Source organism: Salvelinus sp. IW2-2015, linkage group LG12, assembly GCF_002910315.2.
Source record: "Salvelinus sp. IW2-2015 linkage group LG12, ASM291031v2, whole genome shotgun sequence".
In the NCBI taxonomy this organism is placed as follows: Eukaryota; Metazoa; Chordata; class Actinopteri; order Salmoniformes; family Salmonidae; genus Salvelinus; species Salvelinus sp. IW2-2015.
Window position 1 is genome coordinate 9,803,519 of NC_036852.1, and position 23,126 is coordinate 9,826,644.

The 23,126-nt window shown below is 43.5% G+C and overlaps 2 protein-coding genes and 1 pseudogene across 2 annotated transcripts; 1 reads left to right on the forward strand and 2 right to left on the reverse strand.

Annotated features, from left to right (window-relative positions):
* The first annotated feature begins 463 nt into the window (after positions 1-463).
* LOC111971015 (tubulin beta-4B chain-like) lies at positions 464-4,736 on the forward strand. Its single transcript, XM_023997813.3, has 4 exons — positions 464-632; positions 945-1,053; positions 2,501-2,611; positions 2,705-4,736. Exons 1-4 carry the CDS (start codon positions 576-578, stop codon positions 3,763-3,765), a joined length of 1,338 nt encoding a protein of 445 aa, XP_023853581.1. The 5' UTR covers positions 464-575; the 3' UTR covers positions 3,766-4,736.
* On the reverse strand, positions 3,808-15,525 carry retreg2 (reticulophagy regulator family member 2). Its single transcript, XM_023997812.3, has 9 exons — positions 15,199-15,525; positions 14,450-14,553; positions 14,161-14,191; positions 13,270-13,399; positions 13,006-13,090; positions 12,309-12,446; positions 9,933-10,021; positions 8,869-9,004; positions 3,808-6,906 (listed from the first exon to the last, which is right to left on the reverse strand). The coding sequence occupies exons 1-9, from the start codon at positions 15,444-15,446 to the stop codon at positions 6,137-6,139; spliced, it is 1,731 nt and encodes a 576-aa protein (XP_023853580.1). The 5' UTR covers positions 15,447-15,525; the 3' UTR covers positions 3,808-6,136.
* Positions 15,526-15,984: 459 nt separating this feature from the next.
* LOC111971018 (5'-AMP-activated protein kinase subunit gamma-3-like) lies at positions 15,985-21,239 on the reverse strand (annotated as a pseudogene).
* Between the last annotated feature and the right edge of the window lie 1,887 nt (positions 21,240-23,126).

The following is a 23,126-nucleotide window of genomic DNA, read 5'->3' on the forward strand; positions in this document are numbered from 1 at the left end:
AGGGCCCAACAACAGGTTTGGGCTGTTTTCTGGTTAAGTAGCAGTTTCACATTGGGGTCAAAAAGGAATGGCTTCACACATGTTGTGTGTGTGCTACATTATGCAATTCTATTTATATCATGGTCCATAGGTAAACACTGCATGTAATAACATATTTTTAAATACAACATATTGTATATATCTATCCATCCACCGCTATCAACTGGCTGCATGTAAAAAAACAACAACAAAAAAAACATTCGTTGACTGGCTGGCGGCTGTCTGTCTTTGCCTGTGCTAGGGTTATAAGGACCATGAAAAAAACAAAAMAATTATATATATACATACACACACAGACATCATTGCTCACACACCCAAGCATTTATTGCTTTGTATGATAATGATGTAATTTTGATTTAGCCAATGGAATGCATGCAAAGACAAATTCCTCACGTGAGCTGAAGCTAWCTTTTCCCTCTCTTTCAACGGCTCGCTCGACTGTAGAAGCTTAGAAAAAGGCGCGTAGTAAAGATTACAGTTRTTGTCAGATGTTTACAAGTGATCTTTATTAATTTTCACGTCAACTCGATTTTAAMATGAGGGAGATTGTTCATCTGCAGGCCGGTCAATGTGGAAATCAGATCGGTGCCAAGGTAAGGCCACTTTTTTATTCAAATGTATTGCAAACGCAGTTGCATTTTCAAAGTAACTAACGTTAACGTTCGCGAGCTAATTTTGTGTCGCTAGCCTGCTCATAAGTTAAGTCCAAACTAAAGTATTTGCAATTTGTTAACCAAAGCTAGCGTTAGCTAGCTAACTATCTGAAATGTGTGGTTGATATGAAGAGTAAAATTTGGTCAATTGTCGATGGCTGCTCGGCGCCTWACTTTAGCTTGCTAGCTATAATGCTATGAGTAACTTTTACCCGCCGACGTGCCACTAACCACTCCATCATACTTTTGCAGTTTTGGGAGGTTATCAGTGACGAGCATGGAATAGACCCAACTGGCACTTACCATGGAGATAGCGATCTGCAGCTTGAGAGAATCAATGTGTACTACAATGAGGCAACAGGTAACTAAATGGAAAGGATCCTSTATGTACATAGGTAGCTAACTAAATTGTGACATTTTGAATAAATATAAAACATTAAAGTTGCGAGTTGAAGTGATTTTAAAGTGTATTTGCGCTGGTAGTAGTGTCAAGTATTCAAAAAATGATGCTGTGTTCTCTTTAACTAACACATTGTCACACTGTGTGATGTTAACAAATTMAAATATTGATATCAACCTGTCCARATTGTAGGATATGCTTCTGTAGTCACATTCTGCAATTGGCTTGCAATCAACTGCAGCAGTTTATTTTATATTTTGATCTGGGCATGTTCCAGCAGCTCAAGCCTCTGTTTATGCGCCAGTTAAGTGAGTTCAGAAAAACTAAGTTTGCATCTTAGAAATAGTTTTCACATWAACCTTATGTCCRAACTCAGATTAAGCTGAATTCAGAATAAAATGGGCCTGATTTCAGACCTTTCATGTAAAAAAGATTAGGGAAATCGTTCTTGCACAGCATGTAGGCTGAATGTTTAAATTGAACTATTATATTAATCTAACTATTCACAATAATTGTATTATTGTGTGCATACTCAGTGCCAACCGTGTTCCTGTTGGTCAGTCMCYAGGATYGGCTCATAACACCAGCCACACACACACTACATGATAAAGACCCCAAAATTCAGACACTGCTAGAACTTTGTTAGACCGTGCGAAGCGGTACTTAAAATCGGCAGACCTAGACCCTGTCACACTGAACGAGCCAAGACATCTGACAATCGTTTATGACCTAAGAATTTGCCCACGATGTGGACGTTTTCTCTAGGGTGGAAAAATAGTGGCATAAGACTGCTAAAATCGTTGTCTGCAAAGTTCTTAACCAGATTCCCAGATTTAACATAACCATAATATCGAAGTAAACTTGGAGTCACGCAACATGGTGTGTGGTCTCCCACTCCGACTCAGAGAAACAATGCTGTTTTAGGCTACAGATGAGATCTTGATGCTCCTTTCCAATAAAGAGGGTCTAATTCTGGTGACCTGATGACTGCTGTTTGACAAATACAAATATTCTCACTCTTATCCATAAATCTCATCATGTAGACTAGCCTACCCGCACTGTATCCGCAAGCTGTTGGCTAGAGTGCATGTACCAAGACCAGAGTAGGAACATTTGCTATTTAATGCAACAGTTTGACAAAACTATCGGTAGAGTTGAAAATGCAATTGGAAACACATTGAACTAAAAAAAAAATAAAAAAAAAATGGTATATGAAAACTTAAGTGAAAAAGTAAATGTTTTTGTGCATTGTTATCACACTGATTTTTATCCGCAACAAGTCAGTTGTGGAAACTTAACACTGGTGGGAAAATGCACATATTTTCTTAATGCAGATTTGACAATATTTGCATGAAAATCTGTCACAAATTAGCTGCTGACCCATAATGTGTATGTTAATTTATTTCAGGTGGCAAGTATGTTCCTCGTGCCATTCTAGTTGATCTGGAGCCTGGCACGATGGACTCTGTCCGCTCTGGACCATTTGGCCAAATATTCAGACCTGACAACTTTGTCTTTGGTGAGCAAATGCTTTGAAATTGCAAATTCATTTCACCTTACCATAGTAATATGTCTAGCCTACATCTCATTGCTTACTTTTTGTTGTTTAAAGGACAGAGTGGTGCAGGTAACAACTGGGCAAAGGGCCATTACACTGAGGGAGCAGAGCTGGTCGACTCCGTCCTGGATGTGGTGAGAAAGGAAGCCGAGAGCTGCGACTGTCTTCAGGGTTTCCAGCTCACCCACTCCCTTGGAGGCGGCACGGGCTCTGGCATGGGTACCCTGTTGATTAGCAAGATCCGTGAGGAGTACCCTGACCGCATCATGAACACCTTCAGTGTGGTGCCCTCCCCCAAAGTGTCAGACACCGTGGTGGAGCCCTACAACGCCACCCTGTCTGTGCATCAGCTAGTAGAGAACACTGACGAGACTTACTGCATCGACAACGAGGCCTTGTATGACATCTGCTTTCGCACYCTGAAGCTGACGACTCCCACTTACGGGGACCTCAACCACCTGGTGTCAGCCACCATGAGTGGTGTCACTACATGCCTGCGCTTCCCTGGCCAGCTCAACGCCGACCTACGTAAGCTAGCTGTCAACATGGTCCCATTCCCCCGCCTGCATTTCTTCATGCCAGGTTTTGCCCCCCTCACCAGCAGAGGTAGCCAGCAGTACAGAGCGCTGACGGTGCCCGAACTCACCCAGCAGATGTTCGATGCCAAGAACATGATGGCCGCCTGCGACCCCCGCCACGGCCGTTACCTCACCGTGGCCGCCATCTTCCGTGGCCGCATGTCCATGAAGGAGGTGGACGAGCAGATGCTGAACGTGCAGAACAAGAACAGCAGCTACTTCGTCGAATGGATCCCCAACAATGTCAAGACYGCAGTCTGCGACATCCCACCCCGCGGCCTCAARATGKCCGCTACCTTCATYGGSAACAGCACGGCCATCCAGGAGYTGTTTAAGCGCATCTCTGAGCAGTTCACAGCCATGTTCCGCCGCAAGGCCTTCCTGCACTGGTACACCGGAGAGGGCATGGACGAGATGGAGTTCACCGAGGCCGAGAGTAACATGAACGACCTGGTGTCTGAGTACCAGCAGTACCAGGATGCCACCGCCGAGGAGGAGGGTGAGTTTGAAGAGGAGGGAGAGGAGGATATGGGTTAGATGGATAAAAGGGATTTAAATAAATTTCAACTGCATTCCATCCCTTGTTTCAGTTCGTTCTTTTATTCTCTTTCACTGCACAAAGAGCTGCTGTCACTGTTTAACCTCTTGTAATTGCAATAAATCTTATCAGCATTTTCAAAACTGGTTTGTGTTCCTTTGTAGATGTAAAAGATCAAATTGATGAGTAGTTTCTGAAAAACAGGAGACAAGATACATTTCTTTACAATAGWACATTTCTTGTTAAGTGCCTTTATAGATCAAGTGAAGCAGTAAAAGCATAAGCAAACATTTCTATAACACATTTGTTAATATCTTTTTATAGTTAGTTACAGTGGGATTATAGTAAAACAAATGACCTTTTAAATGAAATCACACTAAATTGCCAATGAGTGTTATAGAAATTATATTTAAGCTGCAACATACCAATTGCATGCTTGCTACAAGTCCAAGGTCTTGCTCCCTCCAAGTTGAATTTTTAATGCTTGGTTTTCACATGCAATGTTAAATTGCTCTCATTGAGGGAAACTTTTTACAGAAGTGCTTGGAAGGCATTGGCCAGGAAAAAGGTTGGTCTATATTACAATACAGTGCACAGGGACAACTTGGGTTGGGGAACTTTAGGCTAAACATTGGTGGACACCATTTTCTACCTCTCATTAATTTGCATCTACATATTAGTTTCTATGTGCAACGGTATCTTCCATTGCACAAACTAAAGTACATCCCACTCCTGAGATTCAGATCAGATAGGCACACGCAATAAAGCTGTCCCTAGTTAAGTTGAGGGTTGAGCTGAATTCCCACTAGTAACCAATTTATGAAATGAAGAATTCCCATCATTGTTACATAGGACCTAGGTAACATACCTTTTTGACAGAGATAATGCAATGCATGTATTCCTATTACTTTCAATCATTTGTCATAGCGAATGGCAGTTGTATGTGGGATTGCCATGACAAAACCTGCATTATGAACCTTCTTTAGATGTTGGGTACCTAGTCTCTAGACAGACTGGTTGCCTCCCACAGTGTTACAAATGTTTTGCCCTAGGTCTGGGATTTTCAAGAGTATTAAGTACCCAGAACATTTTCAAGTTGTACACATTAAGCAATTGGTGGTGGTGAAGTAGCACTTGCATTCATTTACAAACATTACAGAATACAACTAACAAAATATAGACCGTTGAGATGTTGACGATGAGCAATTGAAAAGGTTGTCAGCATACCACAGTAAGTATGTTTTGTATGGGTAAAGAAATATTTTACCATCACCTGGTTTGAGGATTAAAAAAAATACACACTAAAATTCAAAGATCTATTGTAAATTATTGTTTGTGAGATTTCACAATTTCACTGAGTGTGGAATTTACTTGAGGGGCTTGCTGGTCATTAAATTGCCTTCAATAAAACTCCCAAACATACATATTTGTGCCTACAATGTCCAATACACCCTAATTTTGGTTAAAATAGATGGCATAAATCCTTTGTGTATGGCTAATAACTACAGTACTAAGTTTTGTTTGGGAGACTTCACAATTGAGTGCTGAACTTACTTGAGGGGTTGCTGGTTAATAAACTGCCTTAAATAAAACTCCCAAATGTACGTATTTGTGCCTACATGATGAAAACGTGTGATTTGCTAAAGATCTAAATCCATTGCAGATTGTAGAATCGACTTGGGTTACTGACCATAGAGAATCTTTATTACTTTCAAATTCCCATATGAGGACAATAGATTTCCATTAAACTGACCATTAAATAAAATAATTTATCATATATATTAATATAATCAAAAACAAAAACCTTATCTTTCTCTCAAAGAATCCATCTACATATAACCTGTTAATCATTTCCTTCAAGAAGGGTGGGTGTAGAACCCTATAGGCTGGTCCCATTGCAGATTGTGCTGTAATATACCCAACTCCATTTGGCATTACAACATACAGCACAAACATATCTGGGACGAAGCTCCACCAAACCGTTCTCCTGCCACCCAAACATATTACTAGTAGCTCCCAAAACTCAGATGGCTTGTTCCCTTGGTTAAACGCAATAAAAGCCTGTCAAACACAGGTGCCATCAAGCCCAAGCAACAAGTTTGATCCCAAATGGCACCCTATTCCAGCTATAGTGCACTACTTTTGACCAGAGCCCTATGGGCCCTGGTAAAAGGTAGGGCACTATAAAGGGAATAGGGTGCCATTTGGACTAATCCACAGTGATCGTGTGAAGGCAGAATCAACCACAGTGATCTCAATCACTAACCAACTGCCACTAACCACAGACACTTTGATAAGTGTACATATATATCTGTATAATGTATATCTACATAAAACAAAAACAGTAGGGTATGAGCGGTGATGAGGACGCTAGAAGGATTCCGGTTGGTGCGTTGGAGATGGGGGTGTGTCTGCRGGAGTGGCCACTCCCACTACCCCCTGTCCATCAGGACTGAGAAGACCCTCRTCCATCTGCTCCAGTTCACTTTGGTCCAGAATCTCAAAGTCCTCGTCCTCGGTCGGTACAAACATGTCRTCCGGCATCTCCTCGGCACTCCTCTCAGACTCTGCAGCGACCACATCCTGGTCCTTTTCTGCCTCCTCTGTCTCGGCGACAGGGGCGGGGGGGCTTTCCAGGGCGCTGGGGGGCATGTCGGTGGGCAGGGAATCTGCGATGGATGGGCCCTTGCTTGCCTCGGTGCGTTGCAGGGCCGACAGAGTGTTCTGCACCACGGTGGAGATTGCCGTGTTCACGATCTCCTCACTCAGGGCTTCCAGTGACTGCCTCGGGGCCTGAGATTCCCCTTCCCCCCCATGCACCACCACCTCCGCTCTCCCAGCACCCAGCAGTGGTCCCTGGTCCCCACCTGGCGGCCGTCCATGTCCRTTGAAGTGTGTGTTGACAAAGTGGAGCGGGGAGGCCAGGTGCTGGATGAGGAGGCTGGCGGGGCTCATGGGCTCCCCCTCCGAGGGCTCTCTTCCCCCAGCCGCGGCCCCGTCCCCTTGGCCCTGACCGGGGCCACGCAATGGGAAGTGGAGGAGGCTGTGCTCGATGGGGAACTCGTCAATCGAGGGGAATTCAGGTAGGTCCCTTAGGAAGGCCTCCTCTGGGTCACTGTGCACACTCTGCTGGTCCAGGTCTAAACAGTCACAGGAGAGAGAGAGGATGGGGTTAAAGGTAGTCAGCAATGCGTGAAGTAAATCGCAATATTGGGTTGACTTCGAAGAATGTGAATCGCAAGGCTGAACTTCTCTGCCGTTTTGGTCCAGCAGCTGTCACATTGCAGCAGCTTAAAGCTYGCCTGCACATGGCAAGATATTTTTTGCGAGTGAATATCTACAATATCCTGAGTAGCCGTTTAATATGCAGTGAAAATGTAATTCTGATATATAGTGAATGAGGAAGGAGTCAACAGCATACAGTTGAAGTCGGAAGTTAACATGCACTTTAGCCAAGTACATTTAAACTCAGTTTCACAATTCCTGACATTTAATCCTAGTAAAAAAAATCTACAAAAAAAATCGCTGTCTTAGGTCAGTTAGAATCACCACTTCATTTTAAGAATGTGAAACGTCAGAATAATAGTAGAGAAAATTATTTACATTCAATTAGTATTTGGTAGCATTGCCTTTAAATTGTTTAACTTGGGTCAAACGTTTTGGGTAGCCTTCCACAAGCTTCCCACAATAAATTGGATGAATTTTGGCCCATTCTTCCTGACAGAGCTGGTTTGTATGCCTCCTTGCTCACACACACTTTTTCAGTTCTGCCCACAAATGTTCTATAGGATTGAGGTCAGGGCTTTGTGATGGCCACTCCAATACCTTGACTTTGTTGCGCTTAAGCCATTTTGMCACAAYTTTGGAAGTATGCTTGGGGTCATTRTCCATTTGGAAGACCCATTTGCARCCAMGYTTTAACTTCCTGACTGATGTCTTGAGATGTWGCTTCAATATATCCACATAATTTTCCTACCTCATGATGCCATCTATTTTGTGAAGTGCACCAGTCCCTCCTGCAGCAAAGCACCCYCACAACATGATGCTGCCACCCCCGTGCTTAGAGGCACTGAGTTTGAAGGTAGGCCTTGAAATACACCTCCAATTGACTCAAATTATGTCAATTAGCCTATCAGAAGCTTCTAAAGCCATGACATAATCCAAGCTGTTTAAAGGCACAGTCAATTTAGYGTATGTAAACTTCTGACCCACTGGAATTGTGATACAGTGAATTATAAGTGAAATAATCTGTCTGTAAACAATTGYTGGAAAAATGACTTGTGTCATGCACAAAGTAGATGTCCTAACCGACTTGCCAAAACTATAGTTTGTTAACAAGAAATTTGTGGAGTGGTTGAAAAACGAGTTTTAATGACTCCAACCTAAGTGTATGTAAACTTCCGACTTCAACTGTATGTCTAACATCGGGTTATATGCTAGGGACGGGCATTTGAAATGATTTCACGATAAGATTTTTTTTCTTTTTTTCTTCAGATAGTCTAAATACATGTTTTAAAGAGTATTATTTTTTAAACTTCAATGGAGACCTGCTTGCGTAACTTGAGAGCCGGTGCACTTGCGCTCTGCTTAGAAGGGTGGGGGAGGGGCGATAGGGGAGCAGGGTGTGTGTGACAGTCTGTGTGGGGCACGGAGGAGGGAGAGAAAGTTGGCAAACCGACACACGCTTAGTTAGACAAACTTGTTGCTGCCATAGGTTATCTATCATACCATCTGCTAGTGTCCGTCTTGACTGCATCTAATCTTTGTATAGAAACTAGCTACAGTAGCCAGCTAAATTAGCCAGCTAACTAGCTAAAATAGCAAGGCTAATTGAGGCATCCTTGTTTACAACAACTTCATTCATATGAAACAACAGCCTACCAGTTGGTCTCCCACTTCATTTGCTACACATGGGGCCTCTGACTGTGGTGCCACTTTGATTGACCGACAATAACAACACGCTAGGCGAGTATTTTTTTAATGGGGCAAAACATTTTTGCTTCGGTTTGCACTAATGAATACACACCATTCCTTTTCTTTTGAATCCAAGTTGCACAGGACAGATACTTTGGAGGAAGGGCCTGCTGTGCTTGGGTACCTACCTTCACAGACGTCTGTGAGCTGTGGGGTGGTAGCTCTGGATACGGAAAAACCCCCACTCTCCAAAATGGATGCTTCCTCGTCAGACAGCTCCGAGTCSGTGATGGCCATTGCCAGGGCTGTGGTCTTTGCATCCACCTGACCAATGACATGGTACAATTGAATGACATCACCATTGCTCTTTAGTGAAAGGCTCTCGACAGAACCMATTCTAGAGCCCAATTAGGYCATTACAAAGTCAAGCCATAATATTTTCTTATCCTCTCAATTGTGAGGAAATGTCAACAAACATGAATTAAACCACATTCTGTAAAAAACTAAAACAAATATTTAGCCTTTCATTGAGGGGAATATCTTGGTTGAGTACAAATAATCTCTCATTCCTCCTGAAGTGTGCGCTTGTTCTATTCCAGACATATGTAAAAGCATTGGATTTAAAGGTATRGGCTAGAGGGAGTTTCCATTAACGTTCATTTCCTTTCAAATCCATAAGGGGAAGTGAACATTTGCATATTGCTGGGGAGAAAGGAAAGATTATCGGCACGCAACACTTGTCTAATTTTGAATCAGCCAAACCATTGAATCAGCAAAATGATTTGACAAGTCTCATGGAATCTAGGCTGAATGATAGAACAGCTATTTCCATGTTAAAATGTTATGGGATGCATTTTCTCCATTGTTTTCGATGGTAGGCCACTCTGGTAAGACTATATTATGATAAAATAGCCATAGTAGTGTACTTGGCCAACTGTTAAAAAACTAATTTAAAGCGGGTACAGCCTCAGTGTTCACAGTAAATGCGCMCTGGAAGTTGCACAGAATTTTCACAACATTCAAGTTTGCGCTCAGTAGACCTGAAATTTGCTCAGTGACAACATTTTTTGAGGGAACATTGCCCCCAACCCTAATTCTAACCTTAATAGCCTTTTTCCCCTTGTGGGGGCCGACAAAATGTCCCCAGTTGGTCCAATTTTTGTTCTGGTCCCCACAAGTATAGGTAAATATGTCCACACAAACACACGGTTCTAGTGCCCTGGTGCAAGATGGCAGACAATGTGGTGCTTACCAGGGGGGCAAAGCAGGACAGCTCCTCCTCGCTCTCGCTCTCTGTCTCAGCCCTGGGCTCATCCCCTTCCTCCACCTCCTTCTTCACCTCTGCAACACACGCACACAGTTTAAAGGGTAACTGCAGGATCCAAGAAGTTGAATTTAAGACATTTAAAATGTCACTTGGCGTACAATTTAATACAAATCGAGGTCTGCGCGCGCCACACCAGCTAATATACTTCTCCAGAAATGAGCCCATTTAAGCAACAGTCGTATTTTTAGGGCTGTCTCTTTCAAAGGTGGCTCATTATCAGGCAGGTGTGCCATTTCAGCAACGAGCCTGACGAATGTAGTAGTTTAGTGGCTACTGGCTAGACTAGGTGCCTGAAGCATGGGGTTGCCCATCTGCATTTGTTAGGCTACCCCAATGGACTAATCATCAACTAAGTTTCCAGAATTTTGGCTTCGATTTCAATACCAGCTTAGTACATTGATACTCAATACCATAACGATWAAAAAAATGCCTTAAAAAATGTCAAATATACAGCACTGTTACTATATAAAACACATGGTCAACCAGAGCTAGGCCACGGGGCGTGCAGGCTTTTGATCCAGCACTGCTCAAACACACCCGAGTCAGCTTAACAAGGTCGATTTGTAGAATCTGGTTTGTTAGAGTGGGGCTGGAACAAATGTCTACACACACACAGTAGCTCTTCTGGAGGTATTATGCTATAACAGACTACAACCAAAAAGGTGAAGAAAATAACTCCCTCATTAAATGAATCAGGTATCCAATGGTTATACTTGGTTATGTGCAATTTTTCAAAATAGGATCCAGAATAATTTGATATTTTTGTCTCTTTAGAGGTGAATTTTCCTGTATATTTGTTGTACATATTGGCCTAGGTGATAGACTAAGCTACATCATTTACCAACTGAGGAAGTGGGAACTCAAAGCACATTAGCGAGATTGCTAAATCTAAATACGATATTGTTTCTTTAGCCACGCAATTGATCGAACAGTAAATGTAATGTCCTACAAAAACGTTTCATTGGTAGCCTACTTGATGCATTCAYCGCAAAAGGTGCGCTCCGCTCCGTTGGGGAATCATCTCAATTACATACTGCGTTTGTAAAGTGTTTTTTTTCCCTTTATATTGACAGTTCCAAAATAAGTGTTACTCAAATAAAGCTGAGACTCTTTTAACAACAGTAACAGTAGTTGTTTGAAAAACTGTCTTTCACGCAATTATATTTCTAAATGTTGCTCAACTTTCAGTGTGCTTGCGCTTATCAGAATACATCTCTCCCTTCCCCTTGTGTGCAAAGAGGGGAGTGAGAGCCAGCAGCGAAACAGGGACAGAACAGATACTTTCATTGCAGGAAGCAGGTTAATCAAATAATGGTTTTAGCATGACTGTTGTGTAGCCTAATCACCGAAATTACAAACATAAGCAAAATTGCTTCGGTAGGAGGAGGGCGTCTAATTTTCGGTTTATCGTCCCAGCTCTAGTTAGTGTCGTCTATCAAATGGCATAGGCTACCTTGCTCTCTCTGGCAACGATGCGACTCACAGAGGCTCACATGTGAATAGGTCTTGAAAGAGTATTACTTGCGTTCAATTGTGTTTGTTTTTCCGCGGTGGCAACAATTAACGGAAACACTGTAGTCATCTCTGTTGCATTTAAGACCTTTGAAAGCACAATTTAAGACCTTYAAGGATCCGTGGAAACCCTAATCCTTACATGTCTGAAAATACATTTGCTCCAGCTGCCACACTAGTGGCACAAACCGGGAGGAGARCGATTTCYCAGTGTTGGGTTCTGAGAATAGGAAATAAACTTATTCATGTCACTGATGGAGTGCTGAGGTTTAGAGGGTCTACACCAGAAGTTAATGGTTATAGGAGGAAGGTATATAGTGTGTGCAATTAAGCTTGGAACGTGTTGAGTGCAGGGATCGATTACATGTGGCAGGCATTGATAAGGGGAGAGACCCATGGATTAGTGATTGGGGGGGGGGTTAGAGGTCAGGTCACCTTAAGGGAGAAATAAAAGTTCATGGCCTGTATCACTAGTGTCATGCCTAGCAGTAAAGAATTGTTTGTACAGATGTGTTGGAGGAGACTCCGCCTATGAGGAACGGTTAAATATCAGTGCTTGTGTGAAAATGTGTTTGTCTGAATGCAGCTATATTGACCCTCTGGGCAGAATAAACTTGGTTAAGCTTTCATCATGTCTGTTGAGTGTTTTACTCTGAGAATTAGAACCTAACACCAGGCAACCCTGACGTTCAGTGTTCACAGCCAGAGAGGGGACCTGGTGACGTGAATGGCGGCAGGGCAAACACACATGCACCATCAAACACACACACACACACAGTGTAAACTCACTCCTCTTATCGTGCTTGTGGTGCTGCGTGTCTCCCTTCATGCTGTAGTCCAGTTTCATCAGGATGGGCTCCAGGCCCGTGTACATCCGCTGGATCAGCTCGTGGTACACYACCAGAGGCCAYACCAACACACTCAGCGCTGGGCACAGGACAAAAAACAACCCCAACATGGCACTTAAGTGGCTTTTGACTCMCCATGGCAAGTGCAGCATCCGAAATGGCACCCTTTTGCCTACATAGTGCACTACGTTTGATCAGAGCCCATAGAGTTCTGGTCAAAARTAGTGCACTATATAGCGAATAGGGTRCCATTTGGAATGCARMCMAWYYTTWRKTTWAMCMRRRRAARGGRWWWWMYTYMRGGKYSKWWTYMWTWRKKRAMMMCSKWRSSRAAMCMWTTWMYYCMAAMSSYWMMAMYKTKSMAAWKKYYKRMYWMYKKKKKSMMYWWTKRMYWMSACCCTGGAATASYGAGCGTCACAAATGGCCAAATCMCAATACATTTCTAGGTTGGGGAATGGCAACACTATAAATGGTGGTATGAAGGTTGCATTTAGAAGTTATTGGCAATAACTTTGGTTGGCAATTGTTATGCAGTAGCACTGCTTTTCTTACAGACAACCACACCCATTGGCATACTGGTTGGTTGGTTGCCTTTGTGAAAAACAAGGAAAAAGGATTGAAAACGCAAGGCAGCTCACCAATGATATAGGATATCATGATTCCTGGTACGTAGTGTCCCACCACGGCGAGCACAGAACAACCASAGCACATCATGGCACAGAACTGGAGRGAGAAAAGAGGCACTTAACAGTATGGTAATTTAGCAGCTGCTTTAATACACTTCAACCTAAAGATGCCAGCTGACAATCAGTATATGTGGCCAACGTGGAAATCGAACCCACAACCCTGATGTTGGAGGCAATGAGCTCTAACCCACTGAGCCGCCATCAAACCCAACATACCTTTCCGTGGTTCTGCCTTTTGTACTGCAGCATCTCCTGGACGTAGAGGCAGCAGTAGAGGTAGCTCTCCACCAGGTGGAAACTGAGCTCTGGAATGCTGAGGAGCCGGGGTTGCATATTCATGGTCTCTCTGCAGTCAGAGAAAGAGTCCGTGGGATTAACAAATGAACACAAGCAGTACTAAGCCAGACCYAAAAAGCTTCAAGCGTCTCAGAGTAGGAGTGCTTATAATAATAGATAGGGTGAGCCTGATCCTAGATCAGCTCTTCTACTACTCTTTATAAATATGTGCCCTGGTGCTATTGACAGGTACAGAGCACCAAACAAGTAGGGAAAACRCCTGAATAATCACATGAGTCACTAGAACAGTAAAGTGCTTGAAGGTGTTATAGGAGCAGGGTGGAGTAGGATGTGTTTAAAGGCCCGGTACAGTCAAATTGTGATTTTCCTCTGTTTTATATACACATTTCCACACTATGAGGTTGGAATAATACTGTGATATTGTGCAAATGATGATAATGCCCTTTTAGTGTAAGAGCCATTTGAAAAGACTGCCTGAAATTTCAGCCTGTTTTGGTGGGATGGAGTTTCGGCCTTCAATGGTGACATCTCCATGCAGTAACTGAATGAATAAACCAATAAGAAAAAGTTCCAAACCTCTCTGCCAACAACAACTAATGTTACATTTCCCCTCCCCACTCAGACCACTCCCAGACAGTCCTAGCTAAATTCTTGTTGATTAATTGCTCTTKGCTAAGAAGYTATTTGTTTATTTTTGTACTATTTCAATTGAAAAACAATCACATTAAGGTACTTAATTGTTACCCAGAAATGATTTGACACAGATTAAAAACAGCTGCATTGGACCATTAATTGAGTCAAGATGTGTACCTTTCCATTGGGTTAGCCTCAGGATACTGAACTGTAGTGGAGAGAGTAGACAGGAGAGATTTTTTTCATCTAAGTCCAACATCATCAACAATACATTTTAGACCTCATAGAATAGGCTTGGTAATCAAAGTCATCAGAACAATGACATGTAAAAATCCAATCCAAATCATTCAACCATCTTATCAAAGCGTGACCTATACTAGCATTTCAGACTTCACACTGACCCCCGGGGTCAGGGGTGGGTGTGGCATGAGTAATGCATGCATGCACCTACTATGAACTTACTTACCGGTTGTAAGAGGTATTTTATGCTTCCATCTCTCCAGCTGCATRAGCCCTAGAATGGAAAGGCTCAGGAGGAAGAGAGGACGCAGGGACGTCGAAGACAGAAGCCTGTAAAACACACATGAAAACAACCCATGCCATTTTAAAATGTTCCTAGCTATTTACTAACGTTAAGTAGCTAGCTAGCCACTAGAGTGAATAGGCTGTCAGCTACCCCCCTGTCCTGGTTSAGGACAATACATGAAACAAGAACTGTCAACTTGGCCACGTTCAGTTGTCAAAACGTTGCAGATATACATGCCATGAATACAGCCATCATGATTCCTTGGTCTACATGTCGGAGAGGCATGTTTGTTMTACATTTTCACAATTCTATCTGAACGCTCCAAAAAGTCTTGTTAGCAAGGTAGGTAGATTTGACAGCTGTCAACTAGGTACTGTTATTTCAAAGACAGCTAACTTGTAGCTAATGTATGGTATTTGGCTAAACGTTAATAATTTAATTGATACTAGTAGGGTACATTTTGGCATACCAAACTACCAATTGACAGCGTTAAATAGCCACCTAGCTAGCGTCACTATCGTCCAAGGGATTATCGATGTCTCGCTGTCATTCAATCTAGCTGCACTACAGCAAGTATCTAGCTAGCGTTACTACTACCAAGCTAAAACAACAGTAGCTACAGTGCATCTTCCTATTCAGTGCAACATAACGGATTACATGAGTGATTCTTACTAATGATTTAGCATTACCAGAACAAGGTGTTCAGCGTGAGCGCAACAAAGATGCTGTAGAGCGGCCTTTCCCAAACAAGCAGCCTCTGCACCCATAACAGCAAAGGCTCATATTGCGATAGCCAGCCTTGRAGACGCTCTCGCAGTTGCACGAGCTCAGGGTTCCCATCCCCGCATACTGGCTCTGATCCTCCGGCAGGGAACARGTCCTCGAGGACGGAAGAGGAAGAAACAGAGGGGCGTCTAGCCTCCTCTCCGCTCGCCATTTTTTCCCCCACTTTGTTATGTTGTTTTGGTGATCACGGGGTATGGATAGGCGCATAGATCCACGCAGGCCCGTCATGGATAACAAAAAAAAAGTACCGATGTTACTGGTCGTCACTAGTTACCACAGCCACAAAGTCATAAACCCCGCCCATTTCTACAATTGCTCTTCTTAAAATGTGATTTTAACCCTAACCYCAACCACACTGATAATCTTATGCCTAACCTTTAAATTAAGACCAACATGAAAAATGTGGTTTTCATCTATTCTTACTATACAGCCATTTTTGACTTTGTAGCTGTGCTATCTAGTGGAAACACAGTTTACTGGCTCAGCATGTCACGTGCTTCCTTGTTTACTGCCCTCTTGGTTTTGMGAAAACAATASCTATTTACTGACATCTGCTGGATAAATTGGATACTACTATCCATTGTTACGTAAAATACAATTTATATTTCTATCTCCACTTGTTACCCTGARAAGCTTACATAAAACAGTGAAATCCATTGTGCAAGTCCATTATAAAAAAACAAGTCAAATTGATTTGAACATGTTTAATAAAGCACAAATTCAGCGCAACACAAAGTAACACAAACTTACATCATCAATTTGATAAAATGCAACTAAGGACAATTGTGTTTTATTGAACTCAACTGATACAGTTGATTGTTGCGGATTATGTTTCTCTCTACAGCAGTGCGATGACATTTTGAAAACGGTCTCCCTTTTCATCCACTTCACATTGTTCTCTCGTGATCTCAGTTTGATTTGCTTGAAATCTCTGGAAAAGAATAAACAACAGTGGAGATGCAATATGATCAAAGATTGGAATGATTATAACCAAAGCATATGATTTAAAAAAGGTTGTGCGCATTATATCAGCATAAATGTAGATGATAAGCTCCGTACAGATCCTTGCCATAGACACAAACCAATCTGAGAGATGCAAATGTACAACAACATGGWTGCATCCCAAATGGCACCCTATTACCTATATATAGTGCACTACTGACYTGAGATAGACTAGTGTCCTGTCCAGGGGCTGTACTTGTCCATCAAGCTGCCTCACGCTACACAAACAGGAGTTAGGCTCGTGCTCCTATGAGCCGTTCCGGCTTGCACAAGCCAAGATATTTTTTTACTTTTCACCTGAGCCCTATGGACAATGGTCAAAAGTAGTACACTACACTATACGGAATAGKGTGCCATGTGGCACGCGGATCAAATTGGATATCATCAAATCTTTATGCAGATACATCACCACATTCCTCRAGTGCCATACTGTAACTTAGYCTTTTAGCTGCAGCTAGTCCATAGAATGTCAACCACAAAGGCTTGGAATCTTCAAGATTCCAGTCCTTCTGAAAATCATTGGATTTATCCGGCGCCCCGTGCATCAGGGAACGATAGGTCAGAGGTCGTCATCATCACCCTTTGTGTGTGAGTGAGTGCATGTGCGTGAGTGCCCACTTGCATGTTGGTGCTTCGGGGTTGATATGTGGCTGAAGCTCAGAGAAACAGGGGGCAACGTATAGCAGCAGCAGCTGTTGTGGGGGGTCAAAGAAGCGTGTCTGACAGCCAGTCAGTGAGCTGGGGGGATCAGGGAGAGGAGAGAAAAAGAGTGTACCTACCTGGGCCAGGGAGGTGGGGCAAGAGGCGGTGGAAGATGTAGGTAGGGCAAGGGGGCCTGACTCMCACAGGTGCTAAGAGGCTAAAAGGGCGTCATTACCTGCCGGGGTTAACACCATGGCCTGGAGCAGGTCGGAGAGAGAGATGATCCCCCTGCACACATCCTCTTTGTACACCAGGACCAGCCGATGGACCTGAGGGGAAAGAATGGGGACAGGATGAGGACAGGATGAGGAGTGGAAGGGGAGAGGAGAGGATGGAGAGAGCAATGGGGCAGGATGGGGACAGGATGGAGAGAGGATGGAGGGCACGATTGGGAGAGGATGGGAACAGGATGTGGAGTGGAAGGGGAGAGGAGAGGATGGAGAGAGCAATGGGGCAGGATGGGGACAGGATGGAGAGAGGATGGAGGGCACGATTGGGAGAGGATGGGAACAGGATGAGGACAGTATGTGGAGAGGATGAAGAGTGGATGGGGGCAGGATGGGGTAGAATGGGGAGAGAATTGGTGCAGAATGGGGAGAGGATGGTGCAGGATGGGAGTGTGTGGTGGGAAAGGGTTGACCGTGGTTACACAACAAGGGCGTACCGGTAATTAAGTAGAGTAGAGCAGAGCAGTAAGCAACAGAGGGCTAATACCTATACAGTCTACAGCTAATACATTGAAATACATAAAAATACTAGTGGCYTAATGTCACAAACCTTCATAACTCTATTTATATTTCATTGTGTGGGCTAATAGAGCGAAATGTTACAGCATGTCATAGCCCATTACTTTTATGTATTTTTAAAACAAACTCATAGGTGGAGTGGAGAGGCAGGGCCACTGTGACAGAGGACATGACCTGGGTCATATTTAGTAGAGCACACCGTAGCAAAAATAAAAATAAGTGTTTCTAATTGGACACGTTCAGGTAGTCCCTCCCTGTTACAGCCTGTTTTCTTCCATTTGGTGCCTTATGAACACAACCCTGGGGGGAGCAGAGTGGGACACTAACCTCAGCCTTAATGATGCGATCGATGATGGCCTCCAGGGTCTCGTCTGGGAGGCACTTGATGACGCCCTCGACGAAACAGCAGCGCCGTCGGATGGCCTCCCCCATGGACATGTATGTATGTCTTCTGGGCGGTCAGATTCTGTCTCCGAGAAGAAGAGACGAGGAGAGGAGCGGCGAGAACAATTCAAAATGTACACAATGCACCAACAAAGACACAAAGGACTTTATTTTGTATAGTTTTCAGGTGAATTAAACTGTAAAGGGCAGTTTTGGRGTACTTACAATCACATCAAATCTGGAGTAGAGAGCCACCACCTTGCCTTGGTGTAGAAAGGACAGTGAGATACATAGCCTACCTACMTCTTACAAGTCAAACTTTATTTTGAAGGGCACCTACATAAGGACATACACATATACTGTACGAGTCAGTGTTCGACTTTGAACTAGAGATGAGGTTAACCCACCTTGCTCGTTTACTACGGGCAGTGCGGAGACCCTCCTCTCTACAAACACAGACAGGGCATCGTAGACTGAGGCCGTCTGCTGGACCGTGGCAATGTTCCGGAATGTCCCGATCCCAACATCCTGGATCGTCTTCTGCATGAAGCAGGGTTATGGGACTGTCTCTTTCTGTGTAGAGTACTTAAAAAAAAAAGAAGGAACACAAGGAATGTAAAAGCAACACATACAGTTCACAACACCACTGTTTGAAGTGGATGCCCAAATGATATGAGCAAAAACACACAGACATCTTCAAGTCATGTTGTCTTACAAATATATGGAGAAACTTGAGGATTCGCTTGTGCGTGAGAATGTGTAAGACATTTCCGGACACGGGATCGATAACCGGCAATCTGTGGATCTTATACCTCAGTAGGGAATAGATGGCGTCGAAGAGGCTGCAAAAGAGGAGGGGAGACTGAGTAGGCCAATAGTCACTGACATCCACACCTGGGTCATGTTGCAAAAACGTTTTGCTACAGTGTGCCCTAATGAACACAACCTAGAACACTGCCTGTAATTGACTGAATCCCAGCCTCAATTTCCTTAGTCTGTCACTCATTAAAAAAGTTATCAGCAAAAGTGACAACTCAGACAAAGCCAGGTGACAGGAGTTGGTTTGACTGAGAGCTGCGTAGCCTCACCTGGCGTCTGGAGTGATGCTGTGAAGACAGTGGTTGGAGTATTGCAGGTACACATCTGCAGASAGAGAGAAATAAACGGAAGGGAAAGTTACAGGAAGACATGTACGTATATACCATAGACAAAGAACACTGTATCATTTGCCTTCTCTAGCTTTTTTACTTGAATGAATCACCTCGCCATGTTCCAATTTGATGCCTCTCCAGCTCATTCATTTGAACCTGTGGGAGGGGGGAAACACATTGGACAACTTATATTATGAATGATGTCTGTGTCATTCACACAACCATGATCTTGTCTCCATTGAACATGCTTTTTAGTCCAGGACAAGGCTTAAAGGGATAGTCCACCCAAATTACAAAAGGGTTTCCTTACCCTGTAAGCAATTTATGGACAAGGTAAGACAGCAATCCATGCTTTGGTTTTGTTTACCTGGCCACTGTCACCAAAGGCTAACATTTAAGAATTTTTGTCAAAAAATCAATGCAGGTCAATATCCCCTGTTATTAGCATTTTGCATGTTTCATGTCCAAATCATCTTAAAGTACGTTTATTGAGCTACACAATCCATTTCAGACACGTTGGGATGATTTGGACATGAAATGTGAAACATGCTTATGTCTGGGATATTGACTTGCATTTGGTTAAAATACACACCAATGGGGACCTGTAGTAATGATGGAGAATGTTGATGAAATCTGTTATAGTCAGCATACCTGTGAGGACAATAGAGAGAGAGCTCTTATCACTGTTGGCATGGATACGCGCTAGTGTTTAGTCTTCATATCACACTATCCCCAAAAGCAGTCCAAGYTTGCAATCATTCAGGGAATTGCGTTGCCATAAGCAAGTAGCAAGAKAGCACCCCCTAATCTCTTCTCTTACCCACAAATCTCTGTGTCTCGCTATCCCAGAGAGGTGCAGCTCCCAAGCCGTTTGCTACAAGAGCGAAAAAGGCTTTCTTCACCTGCAAACATATGATTTTTTTTAACACAACCAGTTAACACCGGCCTTAGTAGTGAGTATGTTTTAGGAAAGCAGGAATGAGGGGGCCGCACATGAAATATCGCTGCGGGGAAAAGGGAAAACTGCTATAATTGTAGCTGTAATTACAGGAAAGAGGATTTGAAATGTCATACCAAAAGGGACCATGACCTTTCCCTTGGGAAGTGGAGGGAGATTAAATATCTGGGTTGAGTTCAGCAGGAAGAATATGTTCTAAAACGGGGAGGCACTACGTGAATTTGTCAAATAAGATCCTGTAACCTGTTGTAAAACGTTTTGCTACGATGTGCCCTACTGAACACGACCCTGGACTCTTTTTTTTTCTTCTCCCCCTTATTTTGTATTGTTTAGCTTCAACATACAAGTGAGTTACAGGACATTGGACTCTTACTTGTAGTGTTGTGTCAAATATGACCAGTTTACAGCTGGTTGGAATGGCCTCATAGCAGCAATGATTTTTCATGAACTTCATGTACATCTCAGCATCGGCCTCTGAAGTTATGGGGAGGTGAAGTGGGGACAAAGTTACACACACACACACAGACAGTTATAGATCCCCTATACACCTCATTCCACGAAACAGACACACAAGTGTACATGCACACACAAACACTGAAGGTTACCTGAATTACCTGCATTCTTCAATTGTTCACGCATCTCTTGAAACAAGATCTAGACCAACAGAAAGAGAACACCAACAACCTGAATCACTCCATAACACTTTGATAATGGTGCTCTAAAATCTGCTGGAATGAACCTCGAAGGAAAAACACTCAGGATCAAGGTGAACTAAGCTCTAAACCAAAAACACTGTTTACAATCCAATAGACTTTTTAMCCCAGCTTTATTCATTGTAGTCCAACATGTTTCAGTCCTACACACACTTCTCAAACACAAATCCGGCCAACTGTTCCATGACCTACCTGCCTTATAAGTATTTTCTCCATGAAAGAGTTGGCCACTACACACCCAACAACAAACGTTAGGTCCTGCTACATGCAGGCTCCTCTCCCCCTGCCTATCCCACAAACCAGTTTGGTCTATATTAGGAGCAGGAGTCTCAAGTGGTATGCAGAGGGCCAAGGGGATGGGGGCGGGGGTGAGGAGAGAGGCGCAGGCAGAAGAGGGGTGGGTTCATTCCTCTCTGACATATTCTACATAGTTTCTGTGTGGATTTTAGGACCATTACAGCGTGTCGTTGATGTGGTTCCTGAGTTGTGAAAACATTTTGCTAGGCATTGTAACTGATCTGATATTTTTTGCACAGAAGCACAGTGTCAGAAATGCTCACRCAGACTTGGCATACTAGGACTACATGAGGTACAGCAGTCAAAATGACGTGTTGTGTTGTGATATGGATACGTGCTGAAGTAGAATGCAATAGAGAGGTGCTGCAGTGTTTGGAAAGGCGTGCTATGACTCTGGTGATGGGTGTAACTATGTTGACTGTTTTGATTCAGCTGTAATGGCTTCCTGTTCCCATTGGCATTRTCTTGTTCATTGTTATTTGCACAAGCTTGAGGACAGCAGCAATAAAAGGAAATGAGGTGAAGTACACTTATGTTGTGCAAAGTTGTTGCTGGGAAAATTGCATTTTAATTGTGTTTCCTTGATTCCTCACATCCTCTCTCCTTCTCAAAAACACATTGGAGAAGATTGGGGCTCACATTCACAAAGAGTCTCAGAGTAGGAGTGCTGATCTAGGATAAAGTTATTAGCCTTTTAAAATCAAACCAAATCGTATGTCACATGCACCGAATACAAACGGTGTAGACCTTACAGTGAATTGGTTACTTACAAGCCCTTAACCAACAATGCTATAAGAAGTTTAAGAAAAATAAGTGTTAAGGTAAAAAATAGATAAGTAAAAAATAGAAAATAAAAGTAACAAATAATTAAACAGCAGCAGTAAAATAACAATATCGAGGCTATGTACAGGGGGTACCGGAACAGAGTCAATGTGCGGGGGCACCGGTTAGTTGAGGTAATATGTATGAGTTAAAATGACTATGCATAGACAATAAACAGAGAGTAGCAGCAGCGTAAGAGGGGTCTTGGTAGCCATTTGATTAGCTGTTCAGCARTCTTATGGCTTGGGGGTAGAAGCTGTTAAGAAGCCTTTTGGACGTAGACTTGGCGCTCCAGTACTGCTTGCCGTGTGGTAGCAGAGAGAACAGTCAGTCTATGACTAGGGTGGCTGGAGTCTTTGACAATTTTTAGGGCCTTCCTCCAACACCACCTGGTATAGAGGTCCTGGATGGCAGGAAGCTTGGCCCCAGTGATGTACTAGGCTGTACGCACTACCCTCTATAGTGCCTTGCGGTCAGAGGCCGAGCAGTTACTATACCTGGCAGTGATGCAACCAGTCAGGATGCTCTCGATGGTGCCGCTGTAGAACCGTTTGAGGATCTGAGGACCCATGCCAAATCTTTTCAGTCTCCTGAGGGGGCTTTATCGTGCCCTCCTCACAACTGTCTTGGTGTGTTTGGACCATGACAGTTTGTTKGTGATGTGGACGCCAAGGAACTTGAAGCTCTCAATTTGCTCCACTACAGCCCCGTCGATGAGAATGGGGGCGTGCTCGGTCCATGCAGTCGTGAGTGAACAGGGAGTACAGGAGGGGATTGAGCACGCACCCAAGGGGCCCCCGTGTTGAGGATCAGCGTGACGGATGTGTTGTTACCTACCCTTACCACCTGGGGGCGGCCCGTCAGGAAGTCCAGGATCCAGTTGCAGAGGGAGGTGTTTAGTCCCAGGGTCCTTAGCTTTTAGAAGACAAGAGGTGAAACCTGATCCTTGATTAGCAGTCCTTCTCTGAAACGCTTTGTGAATACAGCCCACAGGGCAGGAACCCCATATATTCTGCTCCAATGCATTTTTGAGGAGACGAAGATGTGAGGAATGAA